We start from the raw sequence: 22,947 nt of genomic DNA on the forward strand, positions 1-22,947 counted from the left end.
CGGTTGCCCCCCCCGTCGACGGGCTTGGGCATATGTAAACAAAAACTTGACTATATATCAGAAAATGCCAAACAGTCTTATCTTGTAGCCATCTTTTGTATTGTGTGTTTGGTTAATAATTGTAAAACAGGAGAAATGAAGTGACTCCACAAAGGAGGCATTTTTATTCCCTCTAAGCGTACTATACAAATTTAAACTCAAAGTAGCATGTCTATTTTAGTATGGTCCCATTTTAGGAAACACATGTCTTAATTAACAAAAAGCAAAACACTGAACCGACACCCCTTGTCTTTATTCAAGTCATGACAGAAGTTCTATGTTACATCTAATTTACACAGGTCTATTATATACAAGCACGAGTATCACATTCCTTGACTATTGTGTTAAAGTAAAATCACGCACACATACATGGCAAGAAACAAAAAAAAAAAGTCACACGCTCCTCAGAAATATTGACACATGTTGTCAGAAACGCAGCAGGTTTGTGTAAGAATGTTCTTTGTCAGTCATAACAATGTTACAGTGAGGACATTATAACAAAAAAAAAAAAAAACACTAATAGACACAGTGGAGTCATTTCCGTTAAAAAAAAAAAAAAAAAATCACGCATGCAAATACACATGTGACATTGGAGGGGAAAAAAATGTTAGGACTACATGACACAACTTGACGACAAAATTGGTTAAAAAACTCGGAGGACCAGATAGCTTAAACTAAACTCAAACAGAAAATAAGCTAGGCGTGATATACAAAACAGAACACAAGTGCAGGATAAACAGGAAATTTCCGGACTATCAGTTGTTGTTTGTTGAACAGTTTCCACCAGGCGGTACATTTAGTGAGATGAATCTTTAATTCCGTTTCGGAAAGCTGCAGCTGTGTACGCTAAATGAAGAGCGCAATAACGTAGCGGCTGAACAGATTCAAAAAAATGTTTTTGCAAGTATGTGGAGCTAGCGCTAATGAGGGGCAATTAAGAGAAAACTAAAGAAGTGAAGCCAATTTGCCGTTTTGATGGTAAACGCTAAATGTTAGCCGCCAAAAAATTCAATGTATATGAAGAAGGCCACATGGTAAACAACAACGGCGGACATTTTGTTTGTTTTCCACACACTGTGCCCGTTGGTACCTCCAATGACGGAACAGAAATATCATAAGTGTACCGCCTGGTGGAAGCTTTCACTTGTTGCCGGACTGGGAAAGGAACCAAAGCACAACATGGCGACTTGAAGTACACCGACTTTTAATCGCTTTTTTGTCTTCTTAAAGCGTATCTTAAAGGATGTGACTACATGTGTAAACTGAAGAGAGGAAAATATAAATAAAATGACAAACACTAGTTTCACATTCACACACGATCCAGGTGGACCTGAGGATAGTAACGGGAACAGCTGGTGAAGGTCCTCGTAGGCAATGTAAAACATTCAGTTCTGGTTCCACAGCGTTTGCCCCGAATGACCGGAGGTCGGCGGTGGTCAGACGGCCCATTGGCGTCGGCGTTGTTGGCCCAATGTTTGGCTCTCTTCAAGATAAGATCTTTTCCCGTGTCTCGGGCAATTTGAGAGCCAGCAGACCCCCGCAGACGAGCGCCGAGAAGGCCAAGAAGATGGGGATGATTTTAGTAATGCCTATGAATGCCGCAAAGATGAAGCTGGCGATGATGGCAGCCAACTTGCAAATGCCGTTGAGGATGCCAAATGCTGTGCCTCTGTAAATTTACATCACAGACAATGATGTTTAAATATTAGGTACAGAGACAGCAAATATTCGGTTAGCTTGATCAAGAAGCTTAGCTACTGACTAACCTACGTATGTACGTTAGGGATGGGAAAAGACACTGTAGAAATATATTTCCAATTATTCACAATAATCATATGTAAAAGATGTCACTTTTTCTTTTCTTCCAATATTCACACAAGCCCTTTATCCTCGTACCAACGTATGTAATCTGATCAGGGCTGGGGGTTGCACATTCCAAGCAATTCTAGAGAGGAAGTTAACCCTTCCCCCAAGTTCGAAGTGGTTAAAAAGTGTAGTCGCTGGGAAGCGCGACACACTCTGAGTCCCGGTACTGGATCGTCATATCTTTTCTGTTTGTATGTCTTTAAGTGTAAATTCTTTATTCTTTTTTATTCCTGAATTCTGTGTAATCATCTCCTGTTCGTTATAAGAATAAAACAACCTGTAACAAGGAATAATCGACTCTTTTCTTTCAACACCTAAACCCACAATACAATGCCATGTTCACGAAACAATATGTAAATAATACTTAATCATTTTTGTTTCCATTGTACATCCAGATGCAGTACAGTGATCCCTCGCTACTACGCGCTTCAAACTTCGTGGATTCTTTTTCAATAAAAGCTAAATAAATAAATGCAGTGTTTTATGGAGCTGTCCCGATCCGATCACATAGTCTCACACTCTCGCTCCTGCTGCTTTTCATGGTCGGGCAGTGCACTGGAGTTGCTTATTAAAGTTAACCGTGATTGACAGATGTTAAGGTTTGATCTTGCCAGAGACGCTTGTAAGCTTAAACTTCAAGCACCATATGCGTCAATCATTATTTAACTGGTTAAACAGTTGCTGTGGCAACTCATTGTGTGTAAGTGAGCAGCTTTAGCGGATTTGAGTGGAATCACTCAATGAAGCAGTGTTGTTTTTGGCAGCCATTTTAATTTTTGTCTTAGTCTTTTGGACAAAAATACTTACTAATGTTAGTCATAGTTTAGTCATTTCAAAATGTGTTGGTTTTCGTCTAGTTTTAGTCGACAATTGTCAAAATGTTTTCGTCTGTTAATTTCGTATCTTGAGGTACCACTGTACCTTGTAGATTTTCCTTGGCAGTCCATCATATGATTGAGGCTGTTTCTTTATGTACCAATCATTCAGTGTTGTTATTGGCAGCCATTTTATTTTTCGTCTTAGTCCTTTGGACTAAAATACTTATTAGTCTTAATCATATTGTAGTCATTTCACAATGCGTTCATCTTCGTTTAGTTTTCGTCAATGAAAACTCAGACAAATTTCATTGTTTTAGTCAACAATTCTTAAAATGTTTTCGCTTATAAACCTCTAAAGCTTGGGTCCATAAATAAATAAAAGGTTTCCAACAATTTCGAATGAACGTGAATGACAAGCATATAAATGTAGTCTACAAGGACATCACCATTTTCATGATGCTAATACACACTCAGCAGGAAAACAGCACATTTTTTGCAATTCATTAAACTCACCTGGACACCAAGAACTGTCTGTAAATATTTTCCAAGAGTTTAAGAAGACACTGAGTCCCCGCGCTAAATGCTAATGCTAACGCGAATGCTATGCTAACGCTACAAGTCAGTTTAATATGTGATGATCACTCAGCACAGACCTTTAAAGGCTAAAGCAACATGGTATTTCTAGCCAAGATAAGAAAGCAAAACTTAAATAAATAAATAAAATAGAAATGAATAAAAAATATCCTTATAGCACCTGTTGCATTTTGTTCATTTAGTAACACAAGCAAATGTCAAGTTTCTTAAACAAATAGTCATAAAATTCTTAACACTGTTGGACTTTTGGGCTTCAAGACCACTTGAGAAATAATGAAATGAACAATTTGTTGCAAAGCGTCATTGTTTCAAAAAGCTTCATTTTGCCATCACTGCTCAATCTCTCACTTCTTTTGGAAGAGACAGACAACTTCTGCTGCCGCCCACTGTCAACCTGTTGTCGTCCCAAAATATTGCAACTCGTGTCTCATGCCTCCCAGCATGCACTGCGGCACTGAGGATATAAATAACTTTTAAAGTTCATGTTCTGTTCCAATTATTTCTTCAGTTACTGTTCTAATTAATCATTCATAGCTAGGTGTTCTATTTAGTTTGTTGTTATATGATAATTTTAGTTTAGGTTTGAAACCCGTGAGTTTGAATGAACTTTGATTTAATTACGTGCTATTACCTGGCCAAGCTTGTGAAGTGGGTGTCGACGTGTTCTTCTTATAGGTACTCATGAGCGCTACAAAATGGCCGGTGGCTACTCGGTTGCTGGCTCAGTAATGCAATTTAACTAAAGTATTTGCAGTGCATCTAGTCGTTGTATACTGATGCGTAACGTTTGGTATCGGGGTACACCATCAAACGATGTTTTGTCCCAAATCTAATGTACATGAAGACAATTGATTAGACGGATCTCGTAACCGCTGGCTAATTTTTTTATCTACCTTTTAGCTGATGGGTACAATTCCACCGAAATGACCTCCAATCCATTCCAGGCTGCCACGCTAGCACCGTAGAACAGACACTGCCAACAGATGACTGCTCCTTGGCTGAAGCTCAGCAAGAGTAAGAAGGTGCAGGCAGATGATGCCAGCATGGAACCACCTAGAAAGACAAGACAGTACACTTTGATTGATGCTTCCTCGATCAAAAGTTGTAGTTTTACAGTATGTTACGTTGGGGAACCAAACTGAACATTTTGTTGAAAAAAAAAACCTCTGCACAAGCAACTGACCTATTATTCGGATTCGTCCGATTTTGTCCATGAAGAGCGCCGAGATAATGTTGCCTGGAAGCACGGCTAAGCTGCCCAAGAAGCTGACTAGATAGATGATTATATCATTCTCCTCCTGGAAATTGAGGTGGCATCCTTTTTTAGGGTGTAGAAATGTGGTGTTCTCCATGCGGCAGTCTTTGAACTTCTCCTTCCAGAGGTCTGGATGAATGACAACATTCATAATTGTTGTGAATATTACTATTACAACAGTCACTATTGCTATTACAGTGGTCTGAAAAAACATCGGAACATTTTGGAATTTCTCACATTTTTGCATAAAATCACCATCAAATGTGATAAGATCTTTGTCAAAATCACACAGATGAAAAAAAGCGTCTGCTTTACCTAAAACCGCCCAAACATTTATAAGTTTTCATATTTTAATGACGAATGCATGAAAATAATGACTTAGGAGACTTAAACAGCAATTGAACTATTTAAGTTAGGTGTGTGCCCAATCACTAAGGAGTGGTTTAAAGCTGCCCCGCCCACTATAAAACACACACCTGGTAAAAAATGTCTAGATGAGAAGCACTGACTGATGTGCATCATGGATCGGTCAAAAGAGCTGTCTGAAGAACTGCGATCAAGGATTGTTGATTTGTATAAAGCTGGGAAAGGATACAAAACCATCTCTAAAAATCTGGATGTTCGTCAATCGACAGTCAGAGAAATTGTCTACAAATGGAGAGTTTGGCACTGTTGTTTCTCTCCCAAGGAGTGGCTGTCCACCAAAGATGACGCTAAGAGTTCAGCGCAGAATTCTAAGAGAGCTAAAAAAGAACCCTAGAGTGTCTGCTAAAGACTTACAAAAATCACTGGCATGGTCCAATATCTCTGTGCACACACCAACTATATGTAAAACTAAGGCCAAGAATGGTGTTCATGAGGACCCCACCAGGGAAGCCACTGCTGTCTAAAAAAATATTTGTTGCTTGTTTAATGTTTGCAAAAAGGCACTTGAACACTCCACAGAAGTTTTGGCAAAATATTTTGTAGAGTGGTGAAACCAAAGTTGAATTGTTTGGGAGGAACACACAACAGTTTTTGTTAGATTTCTCTGACTTTTTATCTAGTATTTTGCTAAGCTGGGATAGAATTATAATTGTAGGGGATTTTAATATACATGTTGATGATGAAGGTGACTCCCTTGGTAAGGCCTTTAATGACCTACTAGATGGGACTGGCTTCATTCAAAATGTAAATAAACCAACTCATAGTCACAAGCACACCCTGGACTTGATTTTAACCTACGGTACGGAGATTAGTGATCTTAGTGTCCATCCCCACAACCCCGTACTGTCTGATCATTTTCTAATTACCTTTCAGTTTGTGCTTCAAGATAATCCGCCACTAGTGACTAGAACTCAGATGAAAAGGACATTAGGTGATCGCTCTGTTTCAGAGTATAAACAGATAATTCAGCCTATATTTGCCTCCATGTCATCTAATTATGAAGGAATAATGTCCGGCCTTGCTGTTAATGACGAGTTTGTTGATCGTGTTATGTTTACGTTTCGTACTACACTCGATGTCGTCGCTCCCCCCCAAATTAAAGTTTGTCAAGCCGAGACGAGCCTCTCCCTGGTATAATGCTGAAACATGCTCTCTTAAACAATCGACACGTAAATTAGAAAGACTTTGGCGCCGTTCCAACACAGAGCACACCCTCTCTGCCTGGAAACACAGCTTAGTGACATATAAGCAGGCCTTGCGTACGGCTAAAACCAGATATTACTCATCCTTAATAGATGAAAACAAAAATAATCCTAGGTTTCTGTTCAGGACTGTAGCAAGGCTGACAAACAGTCACAGCTCAATAGAACCTTATATCCCAACCACTCTTAGCTGTGATGACTTCCTAAAATTTTTTAACAATAAAATCGCAACTATTAGAAATAAAATAAATGAATCACTTCCAGTTATTAGGTCTGATAAAGTGCAGACAAAGAATTCGGACTCTCCTATAAACCCCTCTAAAATATTAAATAACTTTACCACTGTAGACCAAATCGATGTAATTTCAATTATAATGTCCTCCAAACCATCAACGTGCCTCCTCGACCCAATCCCAACCAAACTTTTTAAAGAGACCCTGCCTCTAACTATTGACACTATCTTAAATATAATAAATACCTAATTAGTTACTGGCTACGTGCCGCAGTCCTTTAAATATGCAGTTATTAAACCGCTCTTGAAAAAACCTACTCTTGATCCTGATATTTCGGCCAATTATAGACCTATTTCTAACTTACCATTTCTCTCCAAAGTCCTTGAAAGAGTGGTAATTAAACAGCTCTGTCAGCACCTACAGGACAATAGTTTATTTGAACATTTCCAGTCTGGCTTTCGAGCTCATCATAGCACTGAAACCGCATTAGTTAAAGTAACTAATGACTTGTTACTTGCCGCTGACGTTGGATTAGTCTCGATCCTGATTCTGTTGGACCTGAGTGCAGCCTTTGACACAATCGACCATAATATCTTATTGCAGAGATTAGAATGTGACATAGGCATTAGAGGAGCAGCCCTCTGCTGGTTTAAATCATATTTATCTAATAGGTACCAGTTTGTCAATGTAAACCAGCAATCTTCATCGTACTCTAGAGTTAGTTATGGTGTGCCGCAAGGATCGGTCCTCGGGCCCATCTTGTTTACGCTGTATATGCTTCCTCTAGGTAATATCATCAGAAAACATAGCATTAACTTTCATTGTTACGCTGACGACACACAACTGTATTTATCAATTAAACCTGAGCAGGTCAGGCAAGTAGAAAAACTAAGCGCCTGCGTCCGAGATATAAAAACCTGGATGAGCACTAACTATCTTCTACTTAACCCTGAAAAGACAGAAGTCCTTATAATCGGCCCGAAAAGTGTGAGAGACTCTTTAGCTGCCCAGATAGTCACTCTGGACAATGTAAGTGTAGCCTCCAGCGCCACAGTTAAAAACCCAGGAGTTTTATTTGACCCTGACTTATCGTTTAAAGCACACATTAAACAAACCTGTAGAACGGCTTTCTTTCACCTGCGCAACATCGCCAAAATTAGAAATATTTTATCTAAAAGCGATGCAGAAAAATTAATTCACGCGTTCGTTACATCGAGATTGGATTACTGTAACTCCCTACTTGCAGCTTGTCCTAAAAGCTCTCTAAAAGGTCTTCAGCTAGTCCAAAACGCAACAGCAAGACTTTTAACAGGAATAGAGGAGAGCACATCACCCCTGTGCTCCAGGCACTTCACTGGCTTCCAGTCGAGTTTAGAATTAAATTTAAAATACTCCTTCTTACATTTAAGACCATTAATGGGTTGGGGCCATCTTATCTCACCGATGCTCTGGTTCCATACCGCCCCAACAGAACACTCCGATCTCAGAATGCAGGTCTACTGGTAGTTCCCAGGGTTTATAAAAGTACTGTCGGAGCTAGAGCCTTTAGCCACCAAGCCCCTGTTTTATGGAATCAGCTTCCAGCTAGTATTAAAGAAGCCGAGACAGTCTGAACATTTAAGATTAGATTAAAAACGTATCTATTCGACAAAGCTTATGGTTAGGCCAGTTGATGTCGGAGTAGACTCGCAGTTTAGTCTAAGCTGCACTAGAAGCTATAATGCTGGGGGCAGTACAGCCGCTGAGTTCTATCTCCTTTTCTTACTCTACCTACCACTTGTCTTACTTTATTTCTATTTTCCAATGTTAATATCTAGTTGTCTAGTCTCTTCATCACTAGTCACCCGGTGTCCCCTTTCCCCCCTCCCCTCTGGGGAGGGGCTATTTTACAGCTGCAGCCTCCTGACTGTCCGGACCTCTGGCTGGATAGACGTCCTTGCTGCTACCCCCGTCTCATCTGACGAGAGGGACCTCTTCTTGCTCCTTTACTCCACTGTATTTTTACGGACTATAACTTCGCTTGCTAATTCCCATTAGCAGTTCTGGGGTTCCTGTCTATCCGTCCTGGGAGTGGATCTCTCCTGACTGTGGTACTCCCCAAGGTTTCTCATTTTTCTCCCAATTGACTCTGGAGTTTTTGGAGTTTTTCCTTGCCGGCATGGAGGGTCTTAAGGATAGGGGATACCCAGGACTTGAACTGTATCTATTCATCTTTGTTGCTTCATTTCTAATTGTGTATCATATTGCCTCTGTAAAGCCCTTTGAGACTTCTGTTGTGATTGAGGGCTATACAAATAAAATTGAATTGAATTGAATTGAACATCATGTGTGGAGAGAAAATCGAACCAACATCAACACTTCATCCCCACCGTGAGGCATGGTGGAGGGAGCATCATGATTTGGGGCTGTTTTGCTGCTTCAGGGCCTGGACAGCTTGCAGTCATTAATGGAAGAATGAATTCAAAAGTTTATCAGAATGTTTTGCAGGAAAACTTGAGCCCGTCTGTCAGACAGTTGAAGCTAAAACGAGGATGGATGCTGCAACAAGAGAATGATCACAAACACAGAAGTAAATGAACTTCAGAATGGTTTCAGAAGAACAAAATACACATTCTGGAGTGGCCAAGTCAAAGTCCAGACTTGAATCCCATTGAGATGCCGTGGCATGACCTAAAGACAGCGATTCATGCCAGACATCCCAGGAATCAAACTGAACTACAGCAGTTTTGTAGAGAAGAATAGGCCAAGCTTACACCTGATCGATATGTCGGACTAAACTGCAGCAACATGAGGTGTCTGGTTGAACTTATTGGTGCCAAAGTGGGGGCCACAAAATATTAAATGTGCTGTTTGACTTACTTATTTTTCCTCCTTCTATCATTGTTTGCATATTATTCTCATTAAAATATGAAAACCTATAAATGTTTGGGTGGTGTTAGTTAAAGCAGACACTGTTTTTTCATCTGTGTGATTTTGACAAAGATCAGATCACATTTGATAGTGATTTTATGCAGAAATGTGAGACACTTATTCATACCACTGTATCCTCAATTCAGTGCATTAGTTGGCAGACTTGACAATGTAGGCACCTGTGTTGTAGAAAACAGTGTTTTTGATGGTGCAGTTTTCAAAGAAGCTGTTGGTGGACTTGATGTCCTCAAAGTAGCAGTTCTCAAACAAGGAGTCTTCAAATTTGACTGACTTGATCTCAATATTCGCAAACCTAAAATGCGGCACAAACACATAAAGACAGATTTAAAAATAGAGTTCATTTTCTGACATTGTAAAGTGGCTGTGAACGTACTTGTCGTGGATGTACTCGCCCTCACGGTGCACTTGGTTGACCAGTGAAAAGTTGAAGTGGAAATGCTCCACGCGTTCCCGGTGGAAAATACGCACTTTGGATTCGTACTCTTGGAACTGCATGTACTTGATCATGTCGGGGAACCACACTCCAAGCCCATGGTAGCTAACACACACAATTAAGCATTAGCATTCTTTTGCTAACATGATGCTTATATTGTTCCATGATTCACCCGAAATTCATCCCCCCGACCTGCTGGTGACGTAACCCGAATTTCCGAGTAGGTCGGAATTAACCCATTGAAAATCAAAATAACTATCCAAAAAGTCCAAAAAGTATAGTATTTTGTTTAAAAGTGGCGGATGCACTGCTCTCTGGTGGCAGCATTGGGTCTGGCTGGACTGTCGCCTTGCAGACTCATCTGACATGGATAAAGCACAGCTGCGCTCTGGTTTGGCCTACATAAGGCTGTAAGTTGTTTCAGCTAATATATCGTTATGCATGCATTTGTAATTAAGTTTAGAGCTAGTTTTTTAAATTGTGTGTGACCGATTTGCTATGAAAATTGTAAATATGTTAGCATACGTAGCATTAAACTAGCAGACTTTGTTAGGCAAATTAGGCTAATTTGATCTAATAAATTTACATATTGATGAGGATAGATTGAGGTTTGAAAACCAATTGTTTTGTTTCAAGTGTTTTATTGTTAAAATGTGTGTCATTTTGAACATAAGCCTACACATGTGTGTTAAAGCTTTATAAATTGTTAAAAGTGAAGTAAAAAGCTTCAAAAAGCACAACTGTCTTGTTTGCTGTCTGAAAAGTTGAACAACTTAGCGTTTAGTGAGGACACAACAAGTCATGGTAATAAAGTAAGGTAGAAAAAATAAGATACTCTGAGGTACAATTAGGTAAAAAAAAAAACTAGAAAAAAGACTAGAGACAAAATGGCGGACAAGACGGCATTGTAAAGTCGAAACCGCATAAGTCGAATACGTCGTAACCCAGGACTACCTGTAGTTGCCTCCATTCGCAGGAAATCCGTCTTCATTATTATATTTATGAAGTAGTTTGTGTGTTAATTTTGTGTACTATGAGGGCAAGCTTATAGTTGCTGGATTGTGACAATGATAATAAAATTCATGTACCGTAATTTTCGGACTATAAGCCGTTCCTTTTTTCCTTCATTTTGAATCCTGCGGCATATAGTCCAGTGTGGCTTATTTGTTGATTTATTTGGGTTAATAGGTAACATTTTCTATGACAGTGTCGTCATAAGACTGTCATAACACCGTCATAATTATGACATGACACTATCATGGGCATTACTGAATGGTTATGTCATTAAGTGTCATCCGGCAAATTATGTCACAAACTCCATTTATGTCAATCTTGGATATTTTACATCCATTCAAATGTGAGATAATTTGCCAGATAACACCAAATTACATCTGTTATAAGCATTCATCAATGCTTATGACAGTGTCATGTCATAATTATGATTCTCTATTGACAGTCTCATGGTACCACTGTCAAATAAAGTGTTACCAAATACCATAACTAGCAATTAATGAAACAACTGGAACAGTAACTGAAGAAATAATTAGAACAGAACAAGAATTTTGATTCAGCGTAGCGCTGCATTGCACGCTAGGGGGCATGTTGGACGACAACAGTGTTGACAGCAGGTGGCAGCAGAGGTTGACTGTTTCCCCCAAGGGAGCAGTGATGACCAAATGAAGCTTCTTGAAACAATGAAGCTTTGCAACCAAGTGGTTAAAAGCTTCATGGTGGTTCATTTGGTCTTATGACAGTCATTTGATGCTGCTGTCAAATGTAGTGTTACCGGTTATTATCTTTTGGTGTTAATATCTCATAACACAGTGAGGACAGCTACTGCTTATAGTCCAGTGCGGCTTATTTATGAACAAATGCCGTTTTTGTGCCGAGTTTGGTGGGTGTTAGCTTATGGTCAGGTGCACCTTATAGTGCGTAAATTGCGGTAGATTTTCGGAAAATTGCACTTCAAACTTTTGTTCGGAAAGTTAAAAATGCAGGAAATCCATATGATATTTTTTTGGCTTCAAAATTTTTTTTAAAATTTCTGACATGACAGAAAAATAGAGCATAGAAATTCTGGAAAAATCTGTTTGGCAATTATATTTTAAAGCTATTGTTGATAGGAATAATTGGTTCTTTATGTTCATTTCAGTGGCAAGCCCATTAAACTTCTTTTTTTAAAATGATAAAGCTAATAAACTCCTATGTGAAATTACCTGAAGGCCAAACAGAACCAGACAATGACCAGAAAGAGGCCTTGCAGTCGCAACTCAGGCGCAGATAATGACATTATATTAGCCATCACCTGAGAGACAAAATGGGAGAACACATGTTAGCATGAAAACGGACATTTAAAGAGCATAGGTTTCTTGTAAGCGACCTGTTGCAACATCGTCATGTGTCTGACGGTCCATCGTTGGAAGGCGGTGCCCGTGTCGCTTTGGATCTCGATGAACTCGTCTTCTTGCGTCTGAGGTGTTTTGATGTTGGTCACCTGTATCGCAACGGGAATTTTTCAATGTCGCGCTATAAAATTTTGACCATACGATACTAAGGCAAATGAGGGTAGATGTCGAACCCATTACCAGTGCGTTAAGTTAGTTATTAATAATCAGCAACTCACAGTGAAGACTCTTTCTGGTTCGCCTTTGGCTTTCCAGTTGGTGTCGTGAACACGACGCAGGACCATCCACGCCTCGTCATGTCGTGCACTCTGAAATGAACCAGTTCCACAGTTGAAGGAAAAATGATCTTTCTAGTTATTTATGTTTCTGCAATTTTTTCACCTTTATTATCATTTGTGAACTCATTAAAGATGAACAACAAGATTGTCTATTATATTAGTGTTTCTCTATTTTGTGCCTCACATAATTTGTTTCATGCTAAAACGCAAACATTACTATACTTTTCCATATAACTTGTTGAAAACATTGAGGGCATCATTCATTCACACATACTAGTATATGCTCGGTTAGTAGCCTAGCCCATCCTGGTAAATACAGTACAGGCATCCCAGCTATGTTTGTGTGGGTATGCGTGCGTGTGTGAGCACATTCATTGTTTTTGTTTGTTTTATTGCTTTGCAACTTTTATAGACAACATTTTACCGGCAAACTCTTAATTTTAAATTCATATACTGGAAAGTCAATTACAGGCAATGACATTTTCGGCCACCAGGGAGGGCTATGCCCCCCCGGAACCACTTTAATCTCTGCGTATGGCGATCGCTCAAGAAATAAGTTAAACAGAAATATTTTTCTGACACCAGGAATTGCTACAGGAGCTAAGGGGTCGCTACTACTTGAAAGTAAAAGTGATTGGTACATAAAGAAGTAGCTTCAATTAATCTTATGATGGACTCCCAAGGAAAATCTACAAAGTCCAGTGTTATCTACCTAGCTACCTACCTACCGACTGATCTAGTTACCTACCTACCGACCGATCTAGTTACCTACCTACCTACCAACCGACCGACCGACCGACCGACCTACCTACCTACCGACCAACCTACCTACCTACCTACCTACCTACCTACCTACCTACCTACCTACCTACCTACCTACCTACCTACCTACCTACCTACCTACCTACCTACCTACCTACCTATCGACCTACCTACCAAGCTAACTAACCACTGGCTACCTACCTACCTACCTACCTACCTACCTACCTACCTACCTACCTACCTACCTACCTACCTACCTACCTACCTACCTACCTACCTACCTACCTACTGATCAACCTAGCTACCTACAGTAGCTACCTACCTACCGACCGACCTAGCTAGCTAACTAACCACGGACCAACCTACCTACCTACCTACCTACACCACCCACCCACCTACCTACCTACCTACCTACCTACCTACCTACCTACCTACCTACCTACCTACCTACCTACCTACCTACCTACATACATACCTACCTACCTACCTACCTACCTACCTACCTACCTACCTACCTACCTACCTACCTACCTACCTACCTACCTACCTACCTACCTACAGTAGCTACCTACCTACCGACCAACCAACCTACCTACCTACCTACCTACCTACCTACCTACCTACCTACCGAGCTAACTAACCACCGGCTACCTACCTATCGACCGAGCTAACTAACCACCGGCTACCTACCTACCGACCGAGCTAACTAACCACCGTATACCTACCTACCTACCTACCTACCTACCTACCTACCTACCTACCTACCTACCTACCTACCTACCTACCTACCTACCTACCTACCTACCTACCTATCTACCTACCTACCTACCTAGCTACCTACAGTAGCTACCTACCTACCGACCAACCTAGCTACCTAGCTACCTACCTACTTACCTACCTACCTACCTACCTACCTACCTACCTACCTACCTACCTACGGACCAACCTAGCTAAAAAACTAACCACCGACCAACCTAGCTATCTAGCTATCTAGCTACCTACCTACCTACCTACCTACCTACCTACCTACCTACCTACCTACCTACCTACCTACCTACCTACCTACCTACCTACCTACAGTGCTGCTCGAAAGTTTGTGAACCCCACAGCGATGGTCAGATTTTTTGTAAAAAAAACTAAAATAACCTTATTAAATGTTAAGTTATACCCAAATCCACAATACTGACATTCCAAATAATGGACTGAAACAAAAGAAATAGTTATATTGTCATTCTTTATTTAACAAAAGTGGTTGATTTAAGAAAAACTCAGATATCATGTGTGCAAAAGTATGTGAACCCCTTCAGTTAATAGGATATTGCGCCTCCTTTTGCAGAGATTACCTCAACCAAACGGTTTCTGTAGTGACTAATCAGCCTCTCACATCTACTTTGGGGGATTTTTGCCCATTCTTCCTTGCAGAACGCAGTCAGTTGAGAGAGGTTTGATGGGCGTCTGGCATGAACTGCTCGCTTCAGGTCCCGCCACAGCATTTCAATGGGATTTAGGTCAGGACTTTGACTGGGCCAGTCCAGAACACGAATCTTCTTCTTTTTCAGCCATTCCTTGGTTGTATTGCTGGAATGCTTTGGATCATTATCATGTTGCATGATCCACCTTCTGCCAAGCTTTAACTTAAAAAAAGATGGCGTCAGGTTATGTTCTAGTATTTGACAATATTCCTCAGAATTCATGATTCCCTGGACTATGTGGAGTTGTCCAGGTCCTGAGGATGAAAAGCAAGCCCAGATCTTGACATTCCCACCTCCATGCTTCACTGTTGGGAGAAGGTTCTTTTGGTGGTATGCAGTGTTGACTTTTCGCCAGACATGGCGGTTTTGGTTGTGACCAAACAGTTCAATTTTGCACCTACATCAGTTGATGAAAACTCTTTTTAATTTAGTCTCGACAACACAACTGTTAAAAAAACAAAAAAAAAACTACTGAATTGATTGATTAGGAAATCAGGTTGAAATAATAGAAAATTCCAAAATGTTGAGGGGGTTCACAAACTTTTGAGCAGCACTGTATCTACGGACCAACCTAGCTAGCTAACTAACCACCGACCAACCTAGCTATCTAGCTACCTACCTACCTACCTACCTACCTACCTACCTACCTACCTACCTACCTACCTACCTACCTACCTACCTACCTACCTACGCCTGTCTTTATTTGTAATGCTTTGTCACCACCTAGTGGACTTGAGTGTAACTTGTTTGTTCAGTTTTAGCTCATCCTACAGACGTTATCATATGACTACTAAACTCAGTGCAAACACGGATTGCTAAAAGATGAGCTAACTTTGGCAGCCATATCTTACTATTGTTTGTGCCCTGACATAGCATCCCTTCTAAGTTATATTCTTCTTTTGTATCATATAGTCATCTATATGTGTGTAGCACATTGTAGTATGTATATTCGTTTGTTTACATTCATAGTCCAACAAAGTTACATTATTGCTTGGCTGTGAAGGGAATAGTATATTTTCTCTATTTACTGTTTGACTGTTTGTATTACTCTAACACACCCAGTATAAAATAAATAGCATTTATATCATAGTTTAAGAAAAACAAACAGAATATATTTGATATTATGAACAGTTGGGCTTGAAATGATTAGAATTTCCACCGCCAAGACAACGGGCAGATAAGGGCAGAACCGACACAGGACGCCTTCTGACCACTGAAGCCCAACGCGCGAGTCATGCAGCTGACTGAGCAAGATTGACACTGACAAGCAGGTGATAGGCAAGGCACAAGCCCACGTCTGCACCACCAAATCCCGCAGTCAGCTCTTTTGGACAATCCAGAACAAATGGCGGGACGTCTTGTCTTGATAACAAAGAACCTGCGACTGAGAAGTTGACACTCAGCACTCACGTGGCGCTGAGGTGGCAAAATCCTCAACTCTGGTTGCCCTCATAACAATAACGCCCGAAAACTTCCTGCCCAATCCACACACAGAATTGTCCTATACAACCCCCAAACACACCCTTCTTCTGGACTAGAGTCCGCCTCACCAGAGCCTTTAAAAGACTGAATGTTTAACCACAATGTTGTTGTTGACAATGACAACAAAGACCTATTCTATTCTATTCTATTCTATTCTATTCTATTCTATTCTATTCTATTCTATTCTATTCTATTCTATTCCATTCTATTTAGGGCAGTCAAAATTAACGCGTTAACGGGCGTTAATTAATTTTTTAAATTAATCACGTTAAAATATTTGACGCAATTAACGCACATGCCCCGCTCAGACAGATTTAAATGACAGTACAGTGAAACGCTCACTTGTTGTGTTTTATGGAGTTTTGCCGCCCTCTGCTGGCGCTTGGGTGTGACTGATTTTATAGGCTTCAGCACCCATGAGCATTGTGTAAGTAATAATTGACATCAACAATGGCGGGCTACTAGTTTATTTTTTGATTGAAAATTTTACAAATTTTATTAAAACGAAAACATGAAGAGGGGTTTTAATATAAAATTTCTATAACTTGTACGAACATTTTTCTTTTAAGAACTACAAGTCTTTCTATCCATGGATCGCTTTAACAGAATGTTAATAATGTTAATGCCATCTTGTTGATTTATTGTTATAATAAACAAATACAGTCCTTATGTACCGTATGTTGAATGTATATATCCATCTTGTGTCTTATCTTTCCATTCCAACAATAATTTACAGAAAAACATGGCATATTTTATAGATGGTTTGAATTGCGATTAATTGCGATTAATTACGATTAATTAATTTTTAAGCTGTAATTAATTCGATTAAAAATTTTAATCGTTTGACAGCCCTAATTCTATTCTATTCTATTTGTTGTCATTTTTCTCGGGAACCTTTTGTTGACTTGTGATATGGTGACCCTGGATCCAGTTTGCCTCCTCGCCTAGGTCTCTCTGTGCTGTATGATTGATGCAGACTTGGAATAAATTGTCAATTTGTGCTTCAAAGTATTTTTCCAGCTTTTAAAATGGAGTCAGTACAAGGGGTTAAGACTAAGGCGAATGCGAGTTGCCGGGTGGCCAGGTTGTCGGGGTTTCGCTGGCCCGGGTCGTTGGAATTGCTAGCGCGGTTCCGGCGGTTCGGCTGGCATGATTACGGCAATCTGGCTAAAAAATCAGATTCATTTAGCTGTGAGCGGGAATTATATATTTCGTTTGGTAAATAATTCGTCGTATTATGAGGCGAAAAATCTTCAAAATTTTCCACACACATCCAAGCGGTCCATCTCATTCAGGAGCATAAAATGCCGCGTGTATTATGAAATAAACATGCTTTTTCGTGTCACATGCACTTTAAGGTATCACTGTCATAGAATTCTGATTTATTAAGATGTACCTTGTAGTCTTTACATGTGTGTACAGGTATACAATCTCCCTCTAGCATGAGGTTAACATGTACTACAACATGCACTCGAACAATTTTTCAAAAACCACAAATTTCCCTATGATTTATTAGTTCCGCAAATAAAAATGACAGTATATCCGTCACCTATGCCTTCTGCTCTATTTTTACACTCCACACTCCAGCCAGGTATGCAGTTGTGCAAGAGTGTTTGTATTCGAGGCCCGGCTGTCACACACTAAGCCAATAATAACACCGCGTGCGGTTAAGTGACTGACAAGGTGTTGGAAGGCGCCCGCGGGTGCACGGTGTTCCGGTTGACAGCTTAGCGAGCCTTTGCTACCTTGGCATAGCGACGCCGTGTTGCTTTTGGACGGAAGGTGACTCAACGGAAGGAACCCGCGTAGGTTCAGTACTATAACATTAGAAAGGAGGACACTGATAAGCACCGTTCTGACCTCTAGAAGGAATCGTGGACTTTCCGGCATGAAGACAACACCGATGAGAGCGGCCAGAGCGGGAAAAAGACACACCAAGATGAAGAGTCTCCAACTGTGCATTTGGAATTCCGTGCCGATGGCAAATCCCCAACCTGGTGGAATATGGGAGACATTTCATATATAGTTTGTGATGACATGCAAAGCAACTAAAGTTTTTTTGCTTATTTTGTAATGCCCTGAGACGCCACATGATGGAGCCAGAGCTCTGACTCATAGGAAAATATGTTGAAGCAATATAGACTATCTAGCCTGTTTCCTATGATCTTGGTTTATCCTTTACTGCTAAAAATCTGAAGCTAACAAATGCTATTGCTATCATTACTGCCGCGTCCCGACCTGGGATAAAGCAGAGGAAGATGTGAACAGAGGTGGGAAGTAACGCGTTACATTTGTACCGTTACATTTATACCATTACATTTACTTGACCTCTGTGAAGTTGGCCCCCCCAGCAGAAGCAAATTTCTATAAAAATGATGTCAATCGTTTGTGCTACATTTAGAGATGTCTCGATCGATCAGCATCCCGATCGATCGGGTCCGATCACGTCATTTTCAAAGTATCGGAATCGGCAAAAAAATATCGGACATGCCTTTTTTTAATGTATACCCTAATTTTCGGACTATAAGCCGCTACTTTTTTCCTTCATTTTGAATCCTGCGGCTTATCGTCCAATGCGGCTTATTTTTTGATTTATTTGGGTTAATAGGTAACACTTTATTTGACAGCGGTGTCATAACACTGTCATAAAACCGTCATAATTATGACATTAAACGATCACGGGCATTTCTGAATGCTTATGTCATGGAATAGAATAGAATAGAATAGAATAGAATAGAATAGAATAGAATAGAATAGAATAGAATAGAATAGAATAGAATAGAATAGAATAGAATAGTGTCATCCGGCAAATTACGTCACTAACTCCATTTATGTCCAGCTTGGATCTTTTACATCCATTCAAAAGTGAGATAATTTGCAGGATAACACTAATTGACATATGTTATAAGCATTCATTAATGCTCAGGACAGTGTCATGTCATAATTATGATTGTCTTATGACAGTCGTATGGCACCACTGTCAAATAAAGCGTTACCAAATACCATAACTAGCAAGTAATGAAACAACTGGAACAGTAACTGAAGAAATAATTAGCACAGAACATGAATTGTGATTCTGTAGCGCTGCAATGCATGCTAGGAGGCATGTTGGACAACAACAGTGTTGACAGTAGGTGGCAGCAGAGGTTGACTGTCTCCCGCAAAGGAGCAGTGATGGCCAAATGAAGCTTCTTGAAGCAATGAATATTTGCAGCCAATTGGTTCAAGGCTTAATGGTGGTTTATTTGGTCTTATGGCAGTCGTATGATGCTGCTGTCAAATAAAGTGTTACCGGTTAATATCTTTTGGTGTCAATATCCCATAATACATTGAGGACAGCTAAGGCCTATAGTCCAGTATGGCTTATCTATGAACAAATGCCGTTTTCATGCCAAATTCGGTGGGTAGCGGCTTATAGTCAGGTGCGCCTTATAGTGCAAAAATTACGGTATATAATTTTTGATTAAATCGTTTTCTAATTGTATTTAATGTTACAGACATAATATGTTACACTCATCCAGAGTCTTTAGTTTAGGCTTAAGGTAGGGTTATCAAATTTATCCCGATAACGGCGGTAATTAATTTTTTTAAAAATGTATCACGTTAAAATATTTAACGCAATTAATGCATGCACTGCACGACCCACTCACGCATTGTCGCGCACAATCTGTAATGGCGCCGTTTTACCTATATAGAGAGATAAAAGGCAGTGTAAAATGAGTTGAGTGAATTTTGGCAGCCTTTGGAGCCATTTTTTAATTGGCTAAAGCCTTACAATCCCTCTCCCTACGATTAGAAATATCATGGGAAGCAATGTGGGGAAGCAAGGTAGCAATTGATCTTTTTCTTAACACATTATGTTATTTCCCAACGCAGAGAAGATATATCAATTGGTAGCACTACGCACAGTGATGGTTCCACTTCCCATCATGCATTTGGGCATGGCTACAGTATCATTTACTGAAAGCTCAACAAATACACTAGATGGCAATATTTAGTCACAATATACAAAGTCACAAGTCTTTCTATCCGTGGATCCCTCTCACAGAAGAATGTTAATAATGTAAATGCCATCTTGAGGATTTATTGTCATAATAAACAAATACAGTACTTATGTACTGTATGTTGAATGTATATATTCGTCCGAGTTTTATTCATTTTTTTCTTAATGCATTGCCAAAATGTATATGATCGGGAAAAATTATTGGGAATGATTGGAATTGAATCGGGAGCAAAAAAAAGCAATCAGATCGGGAAATATCGGGATCGGCAGATACTCAAACTAAAATGATCGGGATTGGATCGGGAGCAAAAAAACATGATCGGAACAACCCTAGTTCATATAGATGACGTTGTGCTGAGAAAAAAAGATATCATTCATACATTCATCTTCGGAACCGCTTATCCTAATATTTAAAAAATATCATACATTGTAAGCAGTTAATCACAATGTTACTGGATACTTGAGCATTCTTTTCACCGAACACGTTTTACTTGCACTTGAGTGAATTTTTTGGATGACAACTTTTACTTGAGTAATATTATTTTTGAAGTAAAACTACTCTTAATTGAGTCAAATTTTTGGTTCCTCTTACCACTTCTGGATGTGAGGTTTGTGATGTGACTTTTATCAGTCCTCAAATTGTCATGTTAGTTTGAGTAATTATTGACCAATCAAAACTATTGAAAATTGCCTGCCTTGATGATGCAACTTTATCGAAAAGGTATGCTTTTAGAGATGTGAAGTTGTTGACGAATTTTCTTCAATGGTTACTAAAAAATGTTTGCGTATTACCATAGTGGGGAATAATCCCCCAAGCGGTGAAGGAGGCGTAGAGGCCTCCCAACATCCAGAACATGCAGAGCCAGCTCAGATGTTCTCCGCGTTTGTCCATCTGGAGGAATTCGGTGAAGTAGGTGTACACAATGGGGATGGAGCCGCCGATTCTAGAAGAAATTTTACATATTTTAAGTTAGGGGTGGGAACCTCTGTTTACCTCAAGATACGATATGATTTGCGATTCATGGCTCACGATCAGTGTTGTTAATAACGGCGTTACAATATAACGGCGTTACTAACGGCGTTAATTTTTTCAGTAATGAGTAATCTAATTAATTACTTTTCTCATCTTGGCAACGCCGTTACCGTTACTGAGGCGGGAAAGGCGTGCGTTACTATGCGTTACTAAGTTGGTTAAATAAAAAAAAGTCTGAGAGAAACGGACTCACGGGGACGAGAGCAGAGCAGGAGTGGGGAAGACGCCGTTGCAACCGCGATGCTAGATGGCTCCAATAATACCTGACTGCAGCCATAGCCGACAAACTACGCCCACATGACACGGTAGATATCATATTATAGAATTAGATGCAAATGACAGACACTGCTGCATTGCCAACATGTTTTAAGGACTACATGCGTTTATAAACAGCCGCCATCTTAAAGCAGTAGACCTCTCAGGAAGGCCCTGATGTAGAGATCCTTCCTAGCGAACCTAAGTAATTTTTTTTAATCTAAAATGCTCCTAAATCGGCAAAATCTTAACTTAAATCTATCTTTAAATGATAAAACAGTTTTAAAACTTACACATGTTTAAAGTAGACAGAAGGGAACTAATGCAATAACGGGAGAAATTTTAACAACTTTAACGACTGATTTACAACTTTAAATGACTTCCACACATAGCAAAGGTTACTAGCTAGTTATCGCAATACCCTTGTGTCTAGTTAAGTGGAGGGTAAAGAATTGGGCTTGGGCCAATTGTCCCCCAAACCCTTTAAGCTTCACATTGTGTGACCTGTTTTTTTTTTTGTTTTGTTTTTTTTTTGAGAAAAAAAAAATATCACTAGTTACTTTGCCAAGTAACTAATTACTCTTACATTCAGGTAACTGAGTTACTAACGCAATTACTTTTTGGGAGAAGTAATTTGTAACTGTAATTAATTACTTTTTTAAAGTAAAATTAACAACACTGCTCACGATAACGATGACCTCAAAATATGGCTATACAGCAATTATCGATACATTGGTCAGGAAATCATTCTACAATATTCTATGATACAACTAATAAGCAGAAAAACACGCTGTTTTCATCCTTGGAATGGAATGAGTGATTCACAAGTTGATGTCCAATCTGATTGAAGTGGGAGGGATGGCAGCGAATGAACGAATGTTTATACGCTGACACCCTCCTGCTATGGCCGTCACTGGCAGCCAATGCAATGCAATGAGTTTATTTTATATTTCACATCATTACCTAATGGCAGTTTTATGGCACCACTGTCATACAGTGCCCTCCATAATTATTGGCACCCCTTGAAAAGATGTGTTTTTTAGCTTCTAATATTTTTTTTTTTCAATTCAAATAATATGGGACCTTAATGGAAAAAAAGAAAAATCCAACCTTCAATACAAGTACATTCATTCAGTGGGGAAAAAAATCCCACATAAAGAAAAAAATATTTGACATCAAATAATGTGTGTCACAATTATTAGCATCCCTGGTGTTTATACTTTGTACAGCCCCCTTTTGCCAACAAAATAAGGTCTGGGGACTGAGATGGCCATGGGAAGAGCTTGATTTTGTGTCTGGTGAACCATTTCTGTGTAGATTTGTCCATATGTTTAGGGTCATTGTCTTGCTGAAAGACCCAGTGACGACCCATCTTCAGCTTTCGGGCAGAGGGCAACAGATTTTGATTTAAAATGTCCTGGTATTTCAAAGCATTCATGATGCCATGCACCCTAACAAGG

The 22,947-nt window shown here is 39.7% G+C and overlaps 1 protein-coding gene across 1 annotated transcript in view; it reads right to left on the reverse strand.

The window, feature by feature from the left end:
- Positions 1-271: 271 nt before the first annotated feature.
- The window catches only part of sv2ba (synaptic vesicle glycoprotein 2Ba), a 42,169-nt gene continuing 19,493 nt past the window's right edge, over positions 272-22,947 (reverse strand). The window contains exons 4-13 of the mRNA XM_057849013.1: positions 20,992-21,143; positions 18,057-18,190; positions 12,421-12,510; positions 12,178-12,291; positions 12,014-12,102; positions 9,738-9,902; positions 9,523-9,656; positions 4,501-4,701; positions 4,211-4,370; positions 272-1,708 (exon numbers count right to left, since the gene is read on the reverse strand). Coding sequence (XP_057704996.1) covers positions 1,525-1,708; positions 4,211-4,370; positions 4,501-4,701; positions 9,523-9,656; positions 9,738-9,902; positions 12,014-12,102; positions 12,178-12,291; positions 12,421-12,510; positions 18,057-18,190; positions 20,992-21,143 — 1,423 coding nt within the window. The 3' untranslated portion in view covers positions 272-1,524. The remainder of the gene's footprint in view (positions 1,709-4,210; positions 4,371-4,500; positions 4,702-9,522; positions 9,657-9,737; positions 9,903-12,013; positions 12,103-12,177; positions 12,292-12,420; positions 12,511-18,056; positions 18,191-20,991; positions 21,144-22,947) is intronic.

Source organism: Corythoichthys intestinalis, chromosome 1 (genome assembly GCF_030265065.1).
Source record: "Corythoichthys intestinalis isolate RoL2023-P3 chromosome 1, ASM3026506v1, whole genome shotgun sequence".
NCBI classification, from domain to species: Eukaryota; Metazoa; Chordata; class Actinopteri; order Syngnathiformes; family Syngnathidae; genus Corythoichthys; species Corythoichthys intestinalis.